At 39.7% G+C, this 18696-nt stretch overlaps 1 protein-coding gene and 1 pseudogene across 5 annotated transcripts in view; one reads left to right on the top strand and one right to left on the bottom strand.

Moving 5' to 3' along the window:
- The window catches only part of Shld2 (shieldin complex subunit 2), an 85216-nt gene that overhangs the window by 37195 nt on the left and 29325 nt on the right, over positions 1-18696 (top strand). Inside the window, exons 3-6 of one of the 5 annotated variants that reach the window (XM_029541963.1) lie at positions 2694-2782; positions 3934-4055; positions 8458-9912; positions 18106-18213. In XM_029541963.1, coding sequence (XP_029397823.1) covers positions 8463-9912; positions 18106-18213 — 1558 coding nt within the window. In that variant the 5' untranslated portion in view covers positions 2694-2782; positions 3934-4055; positions 8458-8462. Of the gene's footprint in view, positions 1-1995; positions 2077-2693; positions 2783-3933; positions 4056-5377; positions 5460-8457; positions 9913-18105; positions 18214-18696 lie in introns of those variants that run through there. The other 4 variants (XM_029541964.1, XM_029541962.1, XM_029541961.1 and 1 more) reach the window with 4 other exon arrangements.
- LOC110325738 lies at positions 14780-15194 on the bottom strand (annotated as a pseudogene).

Raw genomic sequence — 18696 nt, 5'->3', positions numbered from 1 at the left:
CTAGATTTAAGACCATAGAGGGCTAATATTAATAATCACTGTGTGCCATTTCACAACACTGTGAGGTAGGAAATATTATTCTCAATTAACAAAGAAACAATTCTCACTTGACAGATAAAGAAGCTTAACATTATTATGAATATAAGAAATATATAGAAGTATAATAATAAAATGGACCCCATGTAGCTATCATCTGGCTCTAGCCCCTCTTAGTTTCAGAGAAGGAGTGGTTTGAACTTATATACCTCCTGTCTTATTCCAAAATGGATGCTTTCAGTTATGGTCCCCTCTTACATTTTTTTATAATTTATTTATTTCATTTATATGAATACTCTGTAGCTATCTTCAGACACAGCAGGAGAGGGCCTCAGATCCCATTACAGATGGTTGTGAGCCACCATGTGGTTGCTGGGAATTGAACTTAGGACCTCGGGGAGAGCAGTCAGTGCTCTTAACCGCTGAGCCATCTCTCCAGCCCCCATCTTACATTGTTGCCCATTGATGTTATTGAGTAATCTTCTAATTGCTTGATATTTGGGGGAGTAGACATGAAAACCTTCATAATGGCAATGATACTTGTAATTGTGAGGTTTGGTTTTCTGGTTATTTCTGGGGTAGAGAAAGCAGTTTCTTTTAATCACATGGAGTTTGTAAGAAACATTTTTTTTTTTAAAGTTGTAGTGTGGGCAAAGACAAAAACCTGCTGATACAGTTCATCCTGTTTCATAAATCTTTGACCCATTCATCAGACTCTGACCACTCTAAAGATAAAGGCTGTGGTGTATTAGCCTTTCTGACTGGTGGCCTTCTGCAGATTGAGAAACCGAGTAATGATTAACTGTGGTAATGGATATGCACTTGCTGGTTTCACCTGGTATCTTAGTGAGCTTTAACCCTCTGAGGACAACCAGAACATAGCCTAGAGTCGTTAAAACTCATCATTTATCCATGACTATTTATATGTTAAGTTTTCTATGATAGATATCTTATTACCACCTACCAGTCTTCACCACTACCCACCCCCACCCACCTCCACTCACATACTCATCATTCCCACAACTTATACTCAGTAGCAGCACCCTTTGGTACTACAAAAATTGTATTATTTGGTGTGTATGTGTGTGTGTGTTTATGTGTGTGTATGTGTTCATGTGTGTGTGTATGTATGTGTGTGTGTATGTAGATAAAATGTATTCTTTGGCATATGGAGGTCAAAGGACAGCTTTCAAAAGTAGGTTCTTTCCTTCCATTGTGAGGTCCAGAGATTGAATTCAGGTCTTCATCAGGCTTGCTCAGTATGTACCTGTATCTCCTGAGCCATCTAACTGGCCCTGTTCTAATTTATCAGTCAAGGCCATCTTCTAACTAATTCCTAAAGAGTGGAAGTCCCACACTTAAGCTGTTTGTTGAGATAAATAAATGAAGGCATAGTGAAATGGCTGTCATAGGTAAGTAACCATGTCTTTTACGTTAGTTGTATTCATTTCTGGATCTGGGGGCTGTCTCTTAAGTGTCAAGAGTGATTGTGTTACTCAGTGAGTACCAACATCTACCCCTGAGTAGAAGGGAAGGGGGTCTTTGAATTTTTATCTTCGATTCTTCTGCGATACTATCAAGTGTAGTAATGCTACAAATATGAATAGGTCTGAAGTTGAAGAAGGGCTACAAACTTGTAAGGCATAATTGAATATATAACTGGGTATGTGGGAATGAAATGAATAGGCTTGGATTCAGTTCTCTATAGTTGTGTGAAGTAACAAGACAGCCCAAGAAGCAGCAGAATGGATAAATAAAATCAGATCAGTGGAGGAGCTCATTGGGAAAGAGCAATGTTCTGAAACTAAGGAACAGAGTGTCTCATAGTGAGAGTACTGTGAGTACCCATTTGGCAATTTGGACTTTGTTATTGTCTTAATAGAGAAGTGAGTGTTGTTATTGTCTTAATAGAGAAGTGAGTGTCAGATTTCATGATACTGAGAAAATGCTAAGTGAGGACACAGAACGGGGCATGTTTTACATTCTTTCTGTATATCTTGGAGATGTGCATGTGCATCTTACAGCCAGCATGGCCTCTAGGTAAGCCAACTAGTACAGCTTTCTGGGTCTTGCGTTGGGGAATGGGGGTGATTCTGGGCTGTACTTCATTTTTCCCCCTAAACATTATTCAGCGTTGTAACTAATCATATTCCTAAGAGCTTAGGAAAGATGCAGGTGCCAGGCAGTTCCTTGCTCATTGTGCTGACTTACATACCTCCTTTCTGCTGACAACCTGCTTTGAATTCTACAGCATTTCTCATCTCTCTTTGATGATCATCACTTTATCTTTCCCACTATACTGTAAACGCCTTCATTTCCCTTATTATTGTTGATTTTTCCATTGTTAGCATAATGCCTGACAAACTATTTTGATTATTAAAAAAATTAATACATATCTATCTTTTAAAACCCAAAGTAATTTTATTTTGGTAATCTCACAGAATTAAATATGTAGACTGTTTGAGAAAAGGGTTGATAAACAGTTACAAATGTCAATAAGGTGAGGATTGAAAACTGACGTTTGATGGATGAGTCTGTTGGAAGGTTCTCCATATTGAAGGCATTTTGGCAAGATTGTTGAACTAGGAGACAAATTTAAGTGGGCTGAAGGAAGGGGACAAAGAAGCAACATAGAACTTTGTTTTTTCCTTTAACAGATTCTAGGCTAACGGGAAGAAACCATTAGAGAAGGATACCCCAAGGTCCATGAGAGGAGAGTGCGTTACTTTATGCCTTGGTTTGCTATGTAAGTATTCTCTTTCCCTCTTGATAGCATTTTGAAGGTTTTTGCAGTGCTATTTGGAGCCTCCTTGTGGTGAATCTAATAATGACATATAAATTTAAAAAATTTGATTATTTTCATGAGGGTTAAATGAAGGAAGGCTTTGTGGTTGTGATAAGAATGCTTAGTTCTCTGGTTTCCAATGAGTTATAATATGATACCTAAAATTGCTATAACTTTGTTTCTATAGCACTTTATTGTTTTACATTTTAGCTATTTGAAAATTGTAGTATTTATTTTAAGCCCTAATACTTTTCTTAAACACATTTTGAAAAGATTCATTTTTATTTTTATTTGTGTGTGTGTGTGTACACGTGTATGTGTATGCACCAGAAGGTATGGGATTCCCAGGAGGATCCTATGGAGGTAGAGTTAGCACGTGGTGAACCCACTGATACCGGTGCTGGGAACAAAGCTTGGTTCCCCTGGAAGAGCCCTATGCACTGTTAACCACTGAGCCTTCTCTCCAGGCCCTTAGCTGATAAATTTTAGTAGCTGCTATCACTGATCTTACCTTTCATATTAAATATCAGCAATAGAACAATTGCTGTATATTCTGTTTGAAGACTGTGAAAGAAATGCTTGAATGATCAAGTAAAAAAGAACTGGCTTTATGAAAATAATACATATTAATCAGATATCATAAAAATTGCACATAGAAGTATTTAAAGCAATCCTATATAATCTAGGCCTTTTATGATCCTTTGAAACAGAGTATAGCTTTGTATCCCCAGGCTGGCCTCAAATTTATGAGCCTTGCTGCGCTTACTTCCAAAATAATGGATTACAAACGTACGCTAGTATACCTAGGCAATCCTGATCCTTGATGTATTTCTTTTCTGTATTTTTTTTTTTTTTGGGGGGGGGTTGGTTTTTCAAGACAGGGTTTCTCTGTATAGCTCTGGCTGTCCTGGAACTCACTTTGTAGATCAGGCTGGCTTCAAACTCAGAAATCCGCCTGCCTCTGCCTCCCGAGTGCTGGGATTAAAGGTGTGTGCCACCACGCCTGGCTCTTTTCTGTATTTTTAAATTTAAATACTTTTGAACATTTTAACAAATATGCCTATAACCATATCCAGTTCTTTTTTTTTTTTTTTTTTGGTTTTTCGAGACAGGGTTTCTCTGTATAGCCCTGGCTGTCCCGGAACTCCATATCCAGTTCTTAAAAATGAAACTTCACCAATATAGTTGTTGCCTTATGAGTATCCTTACCGCAGTCCCATTACTGCTTGCCAAGGTCAGCTTCAACCTTTGTTGTTTTATTTTGTGTGTTTATGTGTTTGTGAATGAATGCACATATGTGTCTGTGTGTGTGTGTGTAAGTCAGAAGTCACTCTTCAGATGTTGTTCTTAGGTATCCATCCACCTTATTTTTTAAAAAGACATTTACATACATGTGTGGATGGGAGGGGCTGCCTTCGTGGCACCTGTGTGGAGGCCGGAGGACGACTTTGCGGTCATTTCTCTCCTTTCACCTCCACATGCTGTGTTAGTAACTTGTCTGTTGCTGAGGATAAAACACCGTGACTAGGGCAGCTTATAAAAGGAAGAGTTTATTTGTCTTATGGTCTGGGAGAGGTGTGGCCTCAGGAATCGGAGGATCACCTCTTAAACTGCAAATGAAGGGGAAATGGCTATAAACTCTCAAAGCACTTCTTCCAGCAAGGTTTCATTTCCCCAAACAGCACCACGGACTGGGGACTAGAGACTGGAGCTCAAAACTGTAGCCTTTGGGGACATTTCTCATTCACACTACCACACATGGGTTCAAGGATCAAGCTCAGGATGCCAGCTGCTGAGGCATCTCTCTTTGGGCCTGGGCCTGGCTTCTCCCACGGGTGCTGGGGACTCAGCTTAGTCACTCCTCATACTTGCACGGCAGGAGCTTTAGTGACTGAGCAGCTCCCTAGCCCCGTGCTTTTAAAACTTCATACATTCATGCCATAAATAAAATAGTCCTTTTTGGGGGGTGGGTTTTTTAAAAAGATTTATTCATTTACTTTATGTATGTGAGTACACTGTGACTGTACAGATGGATGTGAGCCTTCATTTGGTTGTTGGGAATTGAATTATTTCTTTTTTTTTTTTAGGACCTCTGCTTGCTCTGGTCAACTCTGCTCACTCAGGTCAACCCCACTTGCTCTGGTCAACTTTGCTTGCTCAGTCCCTGCTTGCTCTGGTCCAAAGATTTATTCATTATTATGAATAAGTACACTATAGCTGTCTTTAGACACACCAGAAGAGGTCGTCAGATCTCATTATGGATGGTTGTGAAATACCATGTGGTTGCTGGGTTTTGAGCTCAGGACCTTCAGAAGAGCAGTCAGTGTTCTTACCCACTGAGCCATCTTGCCAGCCCCTGGGGTGGGTTGTTTTTGTTTTGTTTTTGTTTTTATTTTTGTTTTTTTTTTTGAGACAGGGTTTCTCTGTGTAACCCTGACTGTCCTGGAACTCACTCTGTAGACCAGGCTGACCTTGAACTCAAAGATTTGCCTGCCTCTGCCTCCTAAGTGCTGGAATTAAAGGCACCACCACTGATATATATATCCCCAGGTTCTCCTGGAATTTACTATGTAGACTATGCTAGCCTCTAACTTACAGAAATCTACCTGGCTCTGCCTCCTAGGTGCTGGGATTAAAGGTTTGTGGATTCTTATTGTTAAGTTTTCCACTAAGATTTATGTGTTTAGAAGATGCATCTATATTAACACGGATTCCTTCTTTATATGTTTTTGTTGTAAATCCATTGTCTTCTTCATGGACAGTTATTGTATTTCTAGTATATGCTTAGAAAGTCTGCTGTAATCACTCTTGAAATTCTCTGCTTTAGTAGTGTTGTGACAGTTACTCTTCAAAGTGGAGGCTTTACATGAATGCTGGGACTCCACGGTTGTACCAGAAATGGCGGAGGCTAGGCCAGCCTAGACAGTGACTTCAGGAACAATTTGGGCTGCAGGCTAAGACCCTGTCTTAAGATCAGTCAGTCTATCAGTCCATAAGATACCCAGACTCAGGATTATTTTCTTCTTCTTCTTCTTCTTCTCCTTCTCCTTCTCCTTCTCCTTCTCCTTCTCCTTCTCCTTCTCCTTCTCCTTCTTCTCCTCCTCCTCCTCCTCCTCCTCCTCCTTCTACCCCCCCTCCTCCTCTTCATTTATTTTATTTATTATATGTAAGTACACTGTAGCTGTCTTAAACAAGGGAATCAGGTCTTGTTACAGATGGTTGTGAGCCACCATGTAGTTGCTGAGATTTAAACTCAGGACCTCTGGAAGAGTAGTCAGTGCTCTTAACCACTGAGCTAACTCTCCAGCAAGACTCAGGATTTTCATGCATTCATTCATTCATTCATTTCCTCACCCTCACCCTCATTTCCCCTTTCTCTCCTTCCCTCCTTCCCTCCTTCCCTCCTTCCCTCCTTCCCTCCTTCCCTCCCTCCCTCCCTCCCTCCTTCTCTTCCTCTCTCCCTCTCTCCCTCCCTCCTTTCCTCTTTCCCTCCCTTCCTCCCTGTCTCTTTCCTGTGGCACTTGAAATCAAACTCAAAGAGTTGTTCATGGTAGGCAAGTGTTCCTCCACTCATTTATATCTCTGGTTCTTTGCTATTTCCAACATGTACAGGTAAGTTAATGGAATTGTCATGTGTGTCATTATCTTGTTCAACCATTGTTAGTACACCGCCTGACTGAGATCTGATACCTGAGTGAAAAAGAGGCAGTTTTACATGGAAGTATCATATTTCCTTGGCTGGAGTCAGCCCCTTTTTCTTTTAAGCAAGAGGACATGAGTTCGGATATGAAGCCACTCACGTAAAAGCTGCACATGGCCTGTGGGTAACCCTAGTGTTGGGAGAACAGAGACAGAGGAATCCTGGGAGCTTACTGGCCAGCCAGCTTATTTACCTAAGCAGAAAACGTGTGATTCAGTGAGAGACACTGTCTCAGAAAAATAAGGGGAGAACAGTAGAGGATACTCAGTGTCTTTCTCTGGCTTCTTCATGTGTTTTTACACACACGCACCCACCCCCCCCCCCCCCCCCCCACATACACACACACACACACACATAGTGTGAAAGTTCAGCCGTTACAGGAAGCTAGGAGAGAATCTAGATCTCGTGGAGTCGTATTGGTAAATGCCAAAGTAATCAGTAACATGGTCATTTGTTGTATGTGAGGACTGGGAGAAGATACTGGAGATTTAGAGGGAAGAGATCTAAGTTATTTCAAAACGAATATGTAAGCGGGATCAGGATTGCTAGGGATTAATGGTAAAACAAGACCACTTTTCAGCCTCTGGCCATGGCCCAGTTTGTAGTCAGAGTAAGTAATTTTTCAATCTGTTTGATTCTTTACCAATCAATAGGATTGATTTACTTATACCAGGTACCATAGTTAATGGAAAAAAAGTTTAAATGATGAGTTTATTTTATTTTTTAAAAGATTTATTTATTGTTATATGTAAGTACACTGTAGCTGTCTTCAGACACACCAGAAGAGGGCATCGGATCTCTTTGTGGATGGTTGTGAGCCACCATTTGGCTGCTGGGATTTGAACTCAGGACCTTTGGAAGAGCAATCAGTGCTCTTACCCTCTGAGCCATCTCACCAGCCCATGAGTTTATTTTTATGTGTTTATATATTCTATGAACAACTCTTTGAGCTTGATCTTGAGTGCTATAGGAAAAAGAAAAAAAGAAAGAAGAGAGGGAGGAAGGGGGAGGGGAAGAAATGAATGAATGAATGAATGAATGAATGGGGCAGGGAGGAATAAGAAAAAGGAAAAATTGTTTGTATTATAGAAAGATAAAGCTGGGCATAGGAGTGTATCCTTGTAAAGCCAGCCTTTGGGGGGGTGGAAGGAAGTGTAGGAGTCTAGGACATCTTGGATGTGTAGTAAGTTTAGGGCCAGCCTTGACTCATAAGATACCTCCTAATAAAGAAAAAAATATAGAAACAGTGATGTTCAATGATTACACTGAAGCACTTGTCCATTTTACAGAGAGCCCCACTTAGACAAACAGACAAAACCCGTGTTCTTTCCTTTTAGTTTGAGCCTTGTATGTTGGTTTTGAAATTGAGTTGAGAGGAGAACTGAATCTATGGATATTAAAGGAAATATAAAACAATAATAAATAATGCCTACCCTTTAAAACTAAATTATTATTTAAACAGGGTAGGACTTAACAGCGTAGGAAATGAACATTCTAAAAATATACTTGTTTGATACTTACTTTGTTTCTCTGAATATTTTAAAATTAAAATTAAGTTTTAAATTTATTATCATTATTATGTGTGTGTGTGCTGTATGTGGTCGTGTAGGCTGTGGTGTGCCGTGGCGTGTGTAGAGGTCAGAGGGTGACTTTGAGAGTCACTCCCCTCCTATCCTGGTTTCAGGGTCTGAACTCAGGTTGTCAGGCTTTGCAGTAAGCGCTGTTGCCCACTGAGCCACCTCACTGTCCCTTTCCTCAGCCTTTAACTGAAGACTTTCTTGTGACTAATTTGATTTTCTTATAGCTTCTTATTTATGAATTTTATAGTTGAATAGTATACCAAAATAACCAACCTGCATGTTTGTGATCAATAGTTTGTTTTTAGCAGATATGAGAATATACTAATACATTAATTTTGAAATTTTATTTTTATCAGAAATTATGAATCGAGGATCACAAGTTCACATTTTTTTGGGTGCTCCAGTTGCTCCACTGAAAACGACAGTACCACAAGGAACAGCTTCCTTAAGGTCCACTGCCAACGCCTGGGAAAAAGTCAGACTCTTTTATAAACAGCATTCCTTGTATCTGAAGACTGGAAATCAGGAGTTTAAAAATCTGGAAGATTGTCAAGTCCTCGAAGGTCTTGGTCCTCCAGGCCTTCTTAGTGGTCACCTTTTGACGACGCCTGTGAGCAGATCTGCTCAGGTGGACGAGGACACTAAACATTGTGCCCCTGAAGCACAGAGTGTAAAATCCCAGGGTAATCTGAGTGATATGACTAGTGGACAAATGTGTGCGCTTGAGGACGGAGTTCAGCAGTTACCTGAAGAAGAAAAATATCAAAAGCTTCAATGTAAAAATAAGAAAATTATAGATGAGCAGTCTAAAAATCAGTCAGATCCCTGCGTTTGGAACTTCCAAAAAGATTTGTTTGGGTTAGACCTTAAGTGTGCAGCTGAACTGGATCTGGCCTGTCATACTGAACAGATGAGTACAGGGACAAAGCCAGAGCCGACAGGACAACATGAAAGACAGAGTCAGGAGAGCTTTTCCTCTGACACATGGTATGAGCCGCAGTCTGAGGGAGCAGTCAGGAAGGCCTCAGACCAGAGACTGTCTACTGACGCTGAATTTCTCAGTGTAATGACCTCCAGCCAATGGGCTTTTCTAGCTCAAGGGAATGATAAAGGTCAAGACTGTATAAATAAGAGGACTGTAAACATGGAGGCAGAACCGACAGGAAGTCAAGCAGTCAGACGAACTGAAGGGGATTTTAGTAAGCCTGGTGGAGATTTCGAAGAAGAATCTGAAAATGAGCAAAGCCAAGTGTATTCCCTGGAACTTTTTAGTCCTGTTTGTCCTGATTCAGAAAGCAGTCACATTCACATAAACCCTGGAAAAAATCTTGAAAATACAAGCTCTCAAGAACTTTTCAGTAAGGCAGAAAACCTGCCATCAAATGAGTTGTGTAGCTCCCATCAAAGTACCGCTAAAAGGAGCTGGTGCTCTAAAGACAATTCCCATCATTCTACAGTTCTTTCTGAAGTCTGTCAGGTGTCCAAGAAGCCAAGGATGGACTCTAACATAAGAGAGGCAGCCAAAGCAGTGCCCCAGAGGATCTTGTCTGAATTTAAGGACAGTAAAAAAATAACATTAATAAAAAATTGTGATTCTAAAAATCAGAAGTATAACTGCTTAGTCATGGTGCTAACCCCATGTCATGTGAAGGAAATAACTATAAAATCTGGACCAAATTCTGGTTCTAAAGTGCCATTAGCAACGATTATAGTTATTGATCAGTCAGAAATTAAGAAGCGGGTTGTTCTGTGGAGGACTGCAGCGTTTGGGGCACTTACAGTGTTTCTTGGCGATATAATTTTACTTACAGGTAAGGCCATTGAGGTATAGTGATAGCCTGTTTTATAAAGCTGTGTCTTTTGGTTACTATTTCCTTTGCCACTTGTCTTCCCTGGGTGTGACTGACCTCTTGTAGCTTGTGTGTTGTGCTTCCTCAGGCTTAGGTCCCCTCTTTGTTCTGTGATGCCTTCCCATTCATTTTCTCCTCTAAGAAGCCTGCCCTGGTTGGTCGTTGTAATCATCCATCGTGTGTCAGTTGGGGTTCTATCACTGGGCTCCTTTATGCTGCCTTACAGCTGCGTTTTTGTCTGATTAACTCTACTTTACTAGCAGTGTTATTATGAAAGGACAACATCTCTGCTACTTCACTCCAGTAGTGCTGTGTATGTTAAACTATTCCAGAAGGAACAGACACACGATGTTGATGTTTAGTTTGTTTTGTGACAGTCTCTTTCAGCCCAGGCTGGCCTTGAATATGCTATTTTACCCAGCTGAGGATGGCCTTGCAATCTTGTTCTTTTTTCTTTTTCTTTTTAGTTTTTCGAGACAGGGTATCTCTATATAGCCCTGGCTGTCCTGGAACTCACTCTGTAGACCAGGCTGATCTCAAACTCAGAAATCCGCCTGCCTCTGTCTCCTGAGTGCTGGGATTAAAGGCATGTGCCACCACTGCCCGGCTTGTTCTTGACTATTTGCCACACTGTTCTACAGGTGTGCACTATCACACACTGTTTGATGGTGTTATTTTTTTGTGAGTGTGGTATACTTGTGTTTTTGCAGGTATATGGGCACATGTGTGTGCAACACACACACACACACACACACACACACACACACACACACACGTACGTATGTGGAGGCCGAGTTTGATATCAGGGGGTTTTCTTGAGGCTGGGTCACTTGACCTCAGAGATCACCAGTGCTGTCAGTCTAAATAGATAACTTGATTCAGGAATGCTTTGCCTCCGCCTCTCTCATTCTGGGATTGCAGGCGGCTGCTATGCAGCCTGGCATTTACTTGGGTGCTGGGGATCCAAACTCCATCCTCATGGTTTTGTGGAAAGTACGTTTATTCACTGAGCCATCTCCTCAGCCCTTGACTGCACTTTTAATACTAAAATTATATTAATCATGTTTGAAATAAAAACCTCATAGAATTAATATAATTTCATAGGAATACTTACAGATTGCTCCCTGGAGTTACTGTCTATACATACATCAATACGTAAGCATCAATATGCTTATGTATTGAAAATTTTTACCAGGCCCTGATAATTTAGATCTATATGTGTATCTCATTATTATAATTAGATGAGAAAGATATTTATTAGCCCTAATTTTCAGTAGAGAAACCCAAAATGCAGAAACTTAAAGAAACTGCACAATGACATAAATCTAGGAAGAGACAAAACATGGTATCATTGAGGCTCCAGGGTCTATGCTCTTTTTACAATTGTTTTCTTTGTTTGTTTGTTTGTTTTGAGACAGGTTTCTCTGTGTAGCTTTGGCCATCCTGGAACTCACTCTGTAGACCAGGATGTTTCTCAAAATCACAGAGATATGCCCACCTGTCTCTCGTGCAGGGAATAAAGGTGTGTGCCACCATTGCCTGGCTCTATATCCCTGTTACATAGTTATAATCATAAAGAAGATACAGTTCTTACCCTCTTTTATAATCTAACACAAGAAATTTAACTTTTTTATTTTTATGTGTTTTGAGACAGGATCCTAGTATGTGGGGGAAATCATTTCTGCTTCAGCCTCTCTTTGCTGTGATTTATATACATGTCCTACCACACTGGACTACAATCTTTAATATTTTTTTACTTGTTCTTAGTTAATTTAGAAGCAATACAGTAGCATGGCATGGTGGCTCAGGCCTGTGATCCCAGCACTTAAGAGGCAGGGTTAAGAGGTTCTGGAGTTCAAGGCCAGCATCAGTTATAAAGAAGGTTGAGGCTGGCTTAGCTACCTGAGGCCCTGTCTCAGACAAACAGAATGTAAAAATAAAACCGATACAGCATTAGTAAAGCCGGAAGAAGTTAGTTAATCTTACTAACTTAGCTAAGAAAGGATGTGATGGAGCTAGGCTTCATTAGCCTCAGCTGAGAAAATGAAAACTGTGGTATGTTCATACAATATCAAGTTGTTTGAAGGGAAATGAGACCTTTAATTAATGTGTCCTGGTGTGTTCTCTTTGGATTGTTAGGAACAATCTTTATGGAATGTAAATGCAAGATTATAACAAACAGACTTAACAAAGCACTTTTTATACGTTATTCTATTATTGTTGGAGACTTAGTTTATCTAACTCATACTCTGACTCAGTACTTTCAGAATTCCTCTTTGCTTGTAATATGGCTTCCCAACTATAGATCTATTTACAAGATGAGAACATATTGTAAGTACTGTTTCTTTGGCAAATAATACCTCACTGTAAATAAAAATAAAAGTTCTGGTTTTCTTGTCATATTAACCCATTTAATGTGAACTTATTCCCCAGAGCTAAGACTATTTTTGGAGTATCAAAGAAGTTTCCCGACAGTAAAGAGGTGAATCGACCTGTACTGTAGTCACTTTTAGTTAAGGACATTCTACCTCAAGATCATTCACCGTGATTGCAACAAAACAACCCTCCCCCAACAACAAAAACCCCAAACCAACCAACCGACCAAAAACACATAAACAAGAAAAGAAAAGAAAATGTCTAGTTTGTTTGTGATCTCCTTGGAGGCCTTTTCTAGGCACATAGAAACAGTCCTGCTACCTCTCTGGTTTTTCCTAGCATCCCTACAGCTGTTTACAACTAGGTAAGATCAAGTGACTGCTGGGATTTATTTACCCACTTTTTTTTTTTACTATAAGACAATTAAATTACTTTTATGAATGCCTTTAAAAAGGTATCTTTGTTGGTGTTGTATTATTTCTTTAAAAAAAAATACTGAAGTCTGTGTGTAGTGGCACATGCCTTTAATCCCAGCACTCAGAAGATAGAAGCAGGTTGATCTCTGTGAGTTTGAGGCCATCTGGGTCTACAGAGTGAGCTCCAGGACAGCCAGAGCTACAGCCAGAGACACACCCTGTCTCAAAAACAAAACAAAACAAATACTGTCCCCCAAACAACAAAACCCCAACCAGATAAACAAAGAAAGAAAACATCTAGTTTGTTTGTTGTTTTCTTCTTGTGGAACAAATGGAAAATTTGTGAGGAAAAAAAGCTATACTTTTATATTGTCGTATCTTTAGCAGTGAATTATATTCACATAGAAATTTATGAGTGACATCCATTTTTAATTGATAGCATCCAGCTGTGCATTATTATATTTTACCTTTAATAGCTCATTCTACCTATTGATAGAGATCTCAGAATTGAAATTTTCTGTGTAAGAGGTAAGTTGTAGAACATGTTCTATATAGAGCATGGTAGACTTTTAGCAGCAGAAGGTGTTAGAAGTTTGAATTGTCTGTGAGTATCTAATACTAGAGTTAAAAAGAAGAGGGCCTAGGACTTAACCTTGGAGAGTCCTAGTATTTAGATGGAAGGAAAGGAGCTAAAAGCTGGGTCATAGAAGTGACTGAATAAAAGAACCAGGAGGCAAGGCCTGGGCCACCATTTTGCCTTTCCTTATCACCAATGTCTCATGAATCCAACATAGAGTTTAAAGTTTTCTTGAAATTTCTCAGATATTCTTGTCTTCTGAACAGCAGGTATTCTGAGCATCACATCGTAAAAAGTCTGGTGGTTGGGGTGTTTGTTTGTTTGTTTGTTTTTTGTTTTTTTTGTCTATGTTGCCGGGAAATGGACCCAGGGCCTCACGCATTAGGAGTCACATGCCCTTTTCATGACAGGTTTTGAAAGATGTGCTAGTTCTTTCTGGCTAGATAGTAGGAAGCCACTAAATATTAGTCTTAACTAATATACTACTAGTAATACTTTTACACAACAACTATATCTTACCCATGAGTTGTTTGAAAAGTTTATACATGTATACAGTATATTTCTATCATATCTGCCTCCATAACTTCCTTCCAACCCCTCTCAGAACTCCCACCCCAGTTATTCTTACCTGTTGGATATGTTAATTCCCACTAAATGGTTTTTCTCTATAGCTTTTTCTTTTCCTTTTTTTCCTTTTTATTTATTTATTCTATTTATGTGAGTACACTGTTGCTGTCTTCAGACACACCGGAAGAGGACATCAGGTCCCATTACAGATGGTTGTGAGCCACCGTGTGGTTGCTGGGAATTGAATTCAGGACCTCTGTAAGAGCAGTTAGTGCTCTTATCCACTGAGCCATCTCTCCAGCCCTCAGCTTTTTCTTTTCCATTTGATGTATCTTAATTCTAAAGTATTTCACTTTCAACATCTACAAAATATGATTAGCATGCTGCTTAGGGAAAAATAATAGGGTAAATTTAAAGACTGCCATATATGCATGTGTATTCGTAGTACAAGGGGCTGACACACTATAATTACTGTTTGAGGCAACACTGCTTTGGAATTGCTAGTCTTCATACAACCCCCCCATCTTTTTTTTTTTCCTCAATAACAAAATTGCCTTTATTACAAATTTCTGCAAACTAGAAAAATCCAAAGATCTATTTCAATTACTTTCTAAACCAAACCACTCCTAATTCTATTTACATTATTTCTCAGCCCGGCCTTGAGGCTTCTAAAGTTCTAAGAATACTTTGACTTGTTCTTGCTTCTTTGGGTAAATTTAAGTCATTCATATGAAGCCAAACATCACACATTCTATATAATTTAAAGGTTAACAAGTTAGAAGATTCTCCAGCGCCAGGAAGTTAATCTTGAAAAACAAACAAAAAACAGCTTTCACATCTGCTGTGTGGCATCATTAATAGCAAAGACACTGTACAATTTAAGCTGACAGTCCTAATTCTTCCCGATTTTAGCATTCTCAGAGGGATCCCATCTTTGATAATGGGAGAAAGTGCAGAGACATCTGAATGGCTCACTGTCTCCTTTATACTCATTTCCTTCAAGCCTTTTTTCTCTCTGCTCAATCTGAACAAATCTTCTAATCCTTGCTATAGGATCTTGCAGCACTGACAACAGTGTGCGGACCCTTCTCCTGGGAAAGGCACTTTGAACTTCCCTCAAGATTCTTTCACTTCTGTTCTCCACAGGTCTGCTCTCAATCCAGTGACCTGGGGTTCAGGATTAGCTTTTTCATGATCTCTACTAGTGTTTCTGGCTGTAGGACTTCTGAATCATCGGATGTATCCTCTTCATCTTTCTTCTGTGGAGTTTTTGGGTCCTCAACTGGGCTGACTTTTGGCTCCTCCATGGCAATGGGCAGAAGCCTCAAAAACTGGCTCTGAACAAGATTGTGTAGTCTTTGAAAAGACTTAAACCCAAGCCCCAACTAGCAGAGGTGAAGTGAGTCGCCCGCTGTAATCTTAAAACTGCGTAGTAGCAGTGCACTTGTCTAGCATGGCTATACCGCTAAGTTATATCTATTAAAAGCCCATGTCTTTGAGCATCCATCCATCCATTTATTTTTCCCCCTTTAATTTTTTGAGGCATCATACTCTGTAGCCTAAGTTGACCTCAAAATTCATGGCAGCTGTCCTGCTTCTGCTTCCTGAGTAATAGGATTACAGGAAAATACCATGCCTGGTGAAATCATTTAGTTTCATTGTCACCCTAAGAACTTAGGGTCACACCATGATAGGCAAATATCTACTATTAACTTACATCCCTAGCCTATCATTCTTTCATTTGTAGAAATATTTGAACATGGTATTTGGTATATCTGACAGAAGAATAATACAGCCACCAACGAGAAATGAAAAGCTGTTTGGAAATACAGTTGGTCATTGTAGCACATGTGCTTGATCCTAGCACTCAGGAGGTAGAGGCAGGTAAATCTCTGAGTTCAAGACCAGCCTGGTCTATATAATAAGTTACAGGACAGAGCAACATAGACCATGTCTCAAATCTCAAATATATGTCTGCATGTATGTATGTATGTATGTATATATATATCATGCAATAATATTATAGTTTGAATATTATATATCTAAAATCTATCCATGATGTAACTTGTTTCACAGTGAAGTCCTCGTTGGTAAGTATTTTTGTCAACTTAATACAAGATAGAGTCATTAGAGAAGAGGGAAACTCAGTTGAGAAAATGCCCCCATCTCATTGGCCTGTAGATAAGCCTGGGGGGACTTTTTCTTGATTGATGATTGACATGGGAGGGCCCATTGTGGGTGCCATTCGTGAGCAGGTGGTCCTGGATTGTAAAAGACTGAACAAGCATTGGAGAGGAAGCTCCAGAGAACAAGCCATTATGCAGCATTCCTCCATGGTTTCTGCTTCAGTTCCTGCTCCCAGGTTTCTGCACTAAGTTTCTGCCCTGACTTCCCTCAGTGAAAAACTGGGAACTGTAAGATGAAATAAACCCTTCCCTTAGGTGGCTTTCAGTCTTGATCTTCATCACAGCAATGGGAAGCAAATGCAAGACAACGAATGCCTCAGTAAGACATACAACCCTAAGTCATGTAGCAGATAGTTGCAAGCAGGAGCGACATATCTGGAGTTGCTGGCACCCCCGCATTTACACGCCACAAGCAGTGAACATCTGGCTTCACTTTCTTCAGCACTTGGATACACCGCACTGTAGCTCATTGGTGTCTGAGACAGACAGGCATTGCAGAATATTCTGGAATACAGACATCTTGCCTCTGTAGTTCAGCTCTTGTCTTTTTCTTTTGTTCTTCTTTAGCTTTAATAATCCCTGGATCAGATTTGCAAAATTTTTCAGAATTGTAGAATAGTGTACTACTATTGACAAGGAATAGAAGATGAATAAAAAGTTGACATTCTCTAAACAGAACAACATGTTACGTTTAGAAATTGGTTGCCAAGTATATTCCAAAAGACAATGCACTGAAAGACCCAAAAAGACTGAAAAAAGTTGTAACTCAAACCCACCATGCAGTAGCTCTTTAGTGAGTGAGACAAGAATCAGTATTTAGGCCTCCTGTAAGTCCAGCCACCAAATAACTAGGAAAGAGGACCCTAGCATTATTTTTCTGACAAAATTCCTTACTAACTTTGAGCTTTCTAAGGAAAAATGTGTTGTATACTTTGCTTGCATTGCTTGTGAGTGAGCAATCTTTCACATGCTTTTCCTCTTAGACAAATCCAGTGCTGACCCACTCTTGATAGGCTGGGCATCAGTATTAGCTCCAGCTTCCAGAAGACTAATGACTGTGATATTTGGTAGTACTACTCAATGCAGTTCAGTGATTGAGTGATACTTGTCATCATATAACTAAAACATTAAAAGCAATGTAGTTGAATGTATAATGTATATAGGCTCCTTACATCAATGGGGTTACTTCAGTCTGACCCATCGTATTGACATTTGGTCTTTTTGCTGAGATAGGCCACAATGATGTATGCCCAAACTGAGTGGCCCAATAAACACACCTATTATAGATTCTCAAATCTACTAATGAAGAATCTCTACCATATTTTACCTTTGGTACAGCCATGGATAAATGACCTTATCTTATGGCCAATGCAATAGTGCTGAATTCAGGTCTTCTCCGTGTTCATCACCTTTTGAAACTGCAGAAGCCAATTCTGTTATTGATGGTAGCCCCATGGAAGGATGTAGTTTTTTTCCTTTGGTTGCCATGTATATAACTTGCTGTTACAAATTCTCAGTAGTGTTCATGTAGTCCATATTTTCTAGGCTTCACTATGTTCATGTGCTGTAGTTCCACCCAAGTAGCTCTTCATATTCATGATTTTAGTGGTGTTGGGGTTTGATTTCCTCTGGATAGAAAAGGGGGGTGCTTCAGTATTTCACTACTGCTGGTGCTCTGCCGTTTTGGTGTGATATCATTCCTACTGCTGCATGTTGGGAAAAAGTGGGGTTTGGAATGGGAAGGGCAAGCTCAGCTGAAAGCAATGTGAGTGCCACTTCCTCCTCTTCCCCTAGACTAGGTGAGGCCTAGCTTGTCCATTCCTTAGAAGGCAAAGGGGTCAGACATTACATTTGCTGTTTTATCATTTTGAGACTTTGGTTGGGTCTTTCAACCTGACAGAACTTTAGTTGCCTGGTATGTGAGATGTATGCATCATGTCTTGCTATGATTGGTTACTATTGCTACTATGTGTTTAACAAGTTAACCAGAGAGTTTATGGTGTGACCAGATTTCATTTTGTTTTGTTTTTAGATGTTGTTCTTCATGAGGATCAATGGATTGGTGAGATGGTACTCCAGTCAACATTTACCAGTCAGTTACTACATCTCGGAAGTTATTCATATGTCCAGCCTGAAAAATGTAAGACATATTTTGAATATGCTGAACTTAGGATGTTTTAATTTGTGACTTTTTGGCCTTAGGATAGCACAAAACCAGTATGAGCATACTTTGGATTTTGATCTTTTCTGCATTAGTGATGCTCCCAGTGGCAGAGAGCCATGGCTTGCAGTCAGCATCTAGTTCTAAGGTGAATCACTGAGATGTCACACTGTGCTGTGTTGCTAAGTGGGGACAGATGGTAGGTTAGGTATATTTAACACATTTTTGTTGTATCTCCCACTGTAAGTCTGCAAACAAATATGTTAGGAAAGATTTGAGTAAAAAGTTTTTTTTTTGTTGTTTTTTTTTTTTTTTTTTCTAAACAGCTATTTTCATTTGTAAGCTGAAATTGGAACTCATTTATTTTATTTTGTATTTTGCAATATCAGTATTGAACATAGGGTCCCACCCAGTGCTATTTTTCAAAAAAATTGAAAATAGAACTTAAAAAGATGGCTGTGG

Source organism: Mus pahari, chromosome 8, assembly GCF_900095145.1.
Source record: "Mus pahari chromosome 8, PAHARI_EIJ_v1.1, whole genome shotgun sequence".
Lineage (NCBI taxonomy): Eukaryota > Metazoa > Chordata > Mammalia > Rodentia > Muridae > Mus > Mus pahari.
This window is presented reverse-complemented; position numbering and strand designations above follow the sequence as displayed.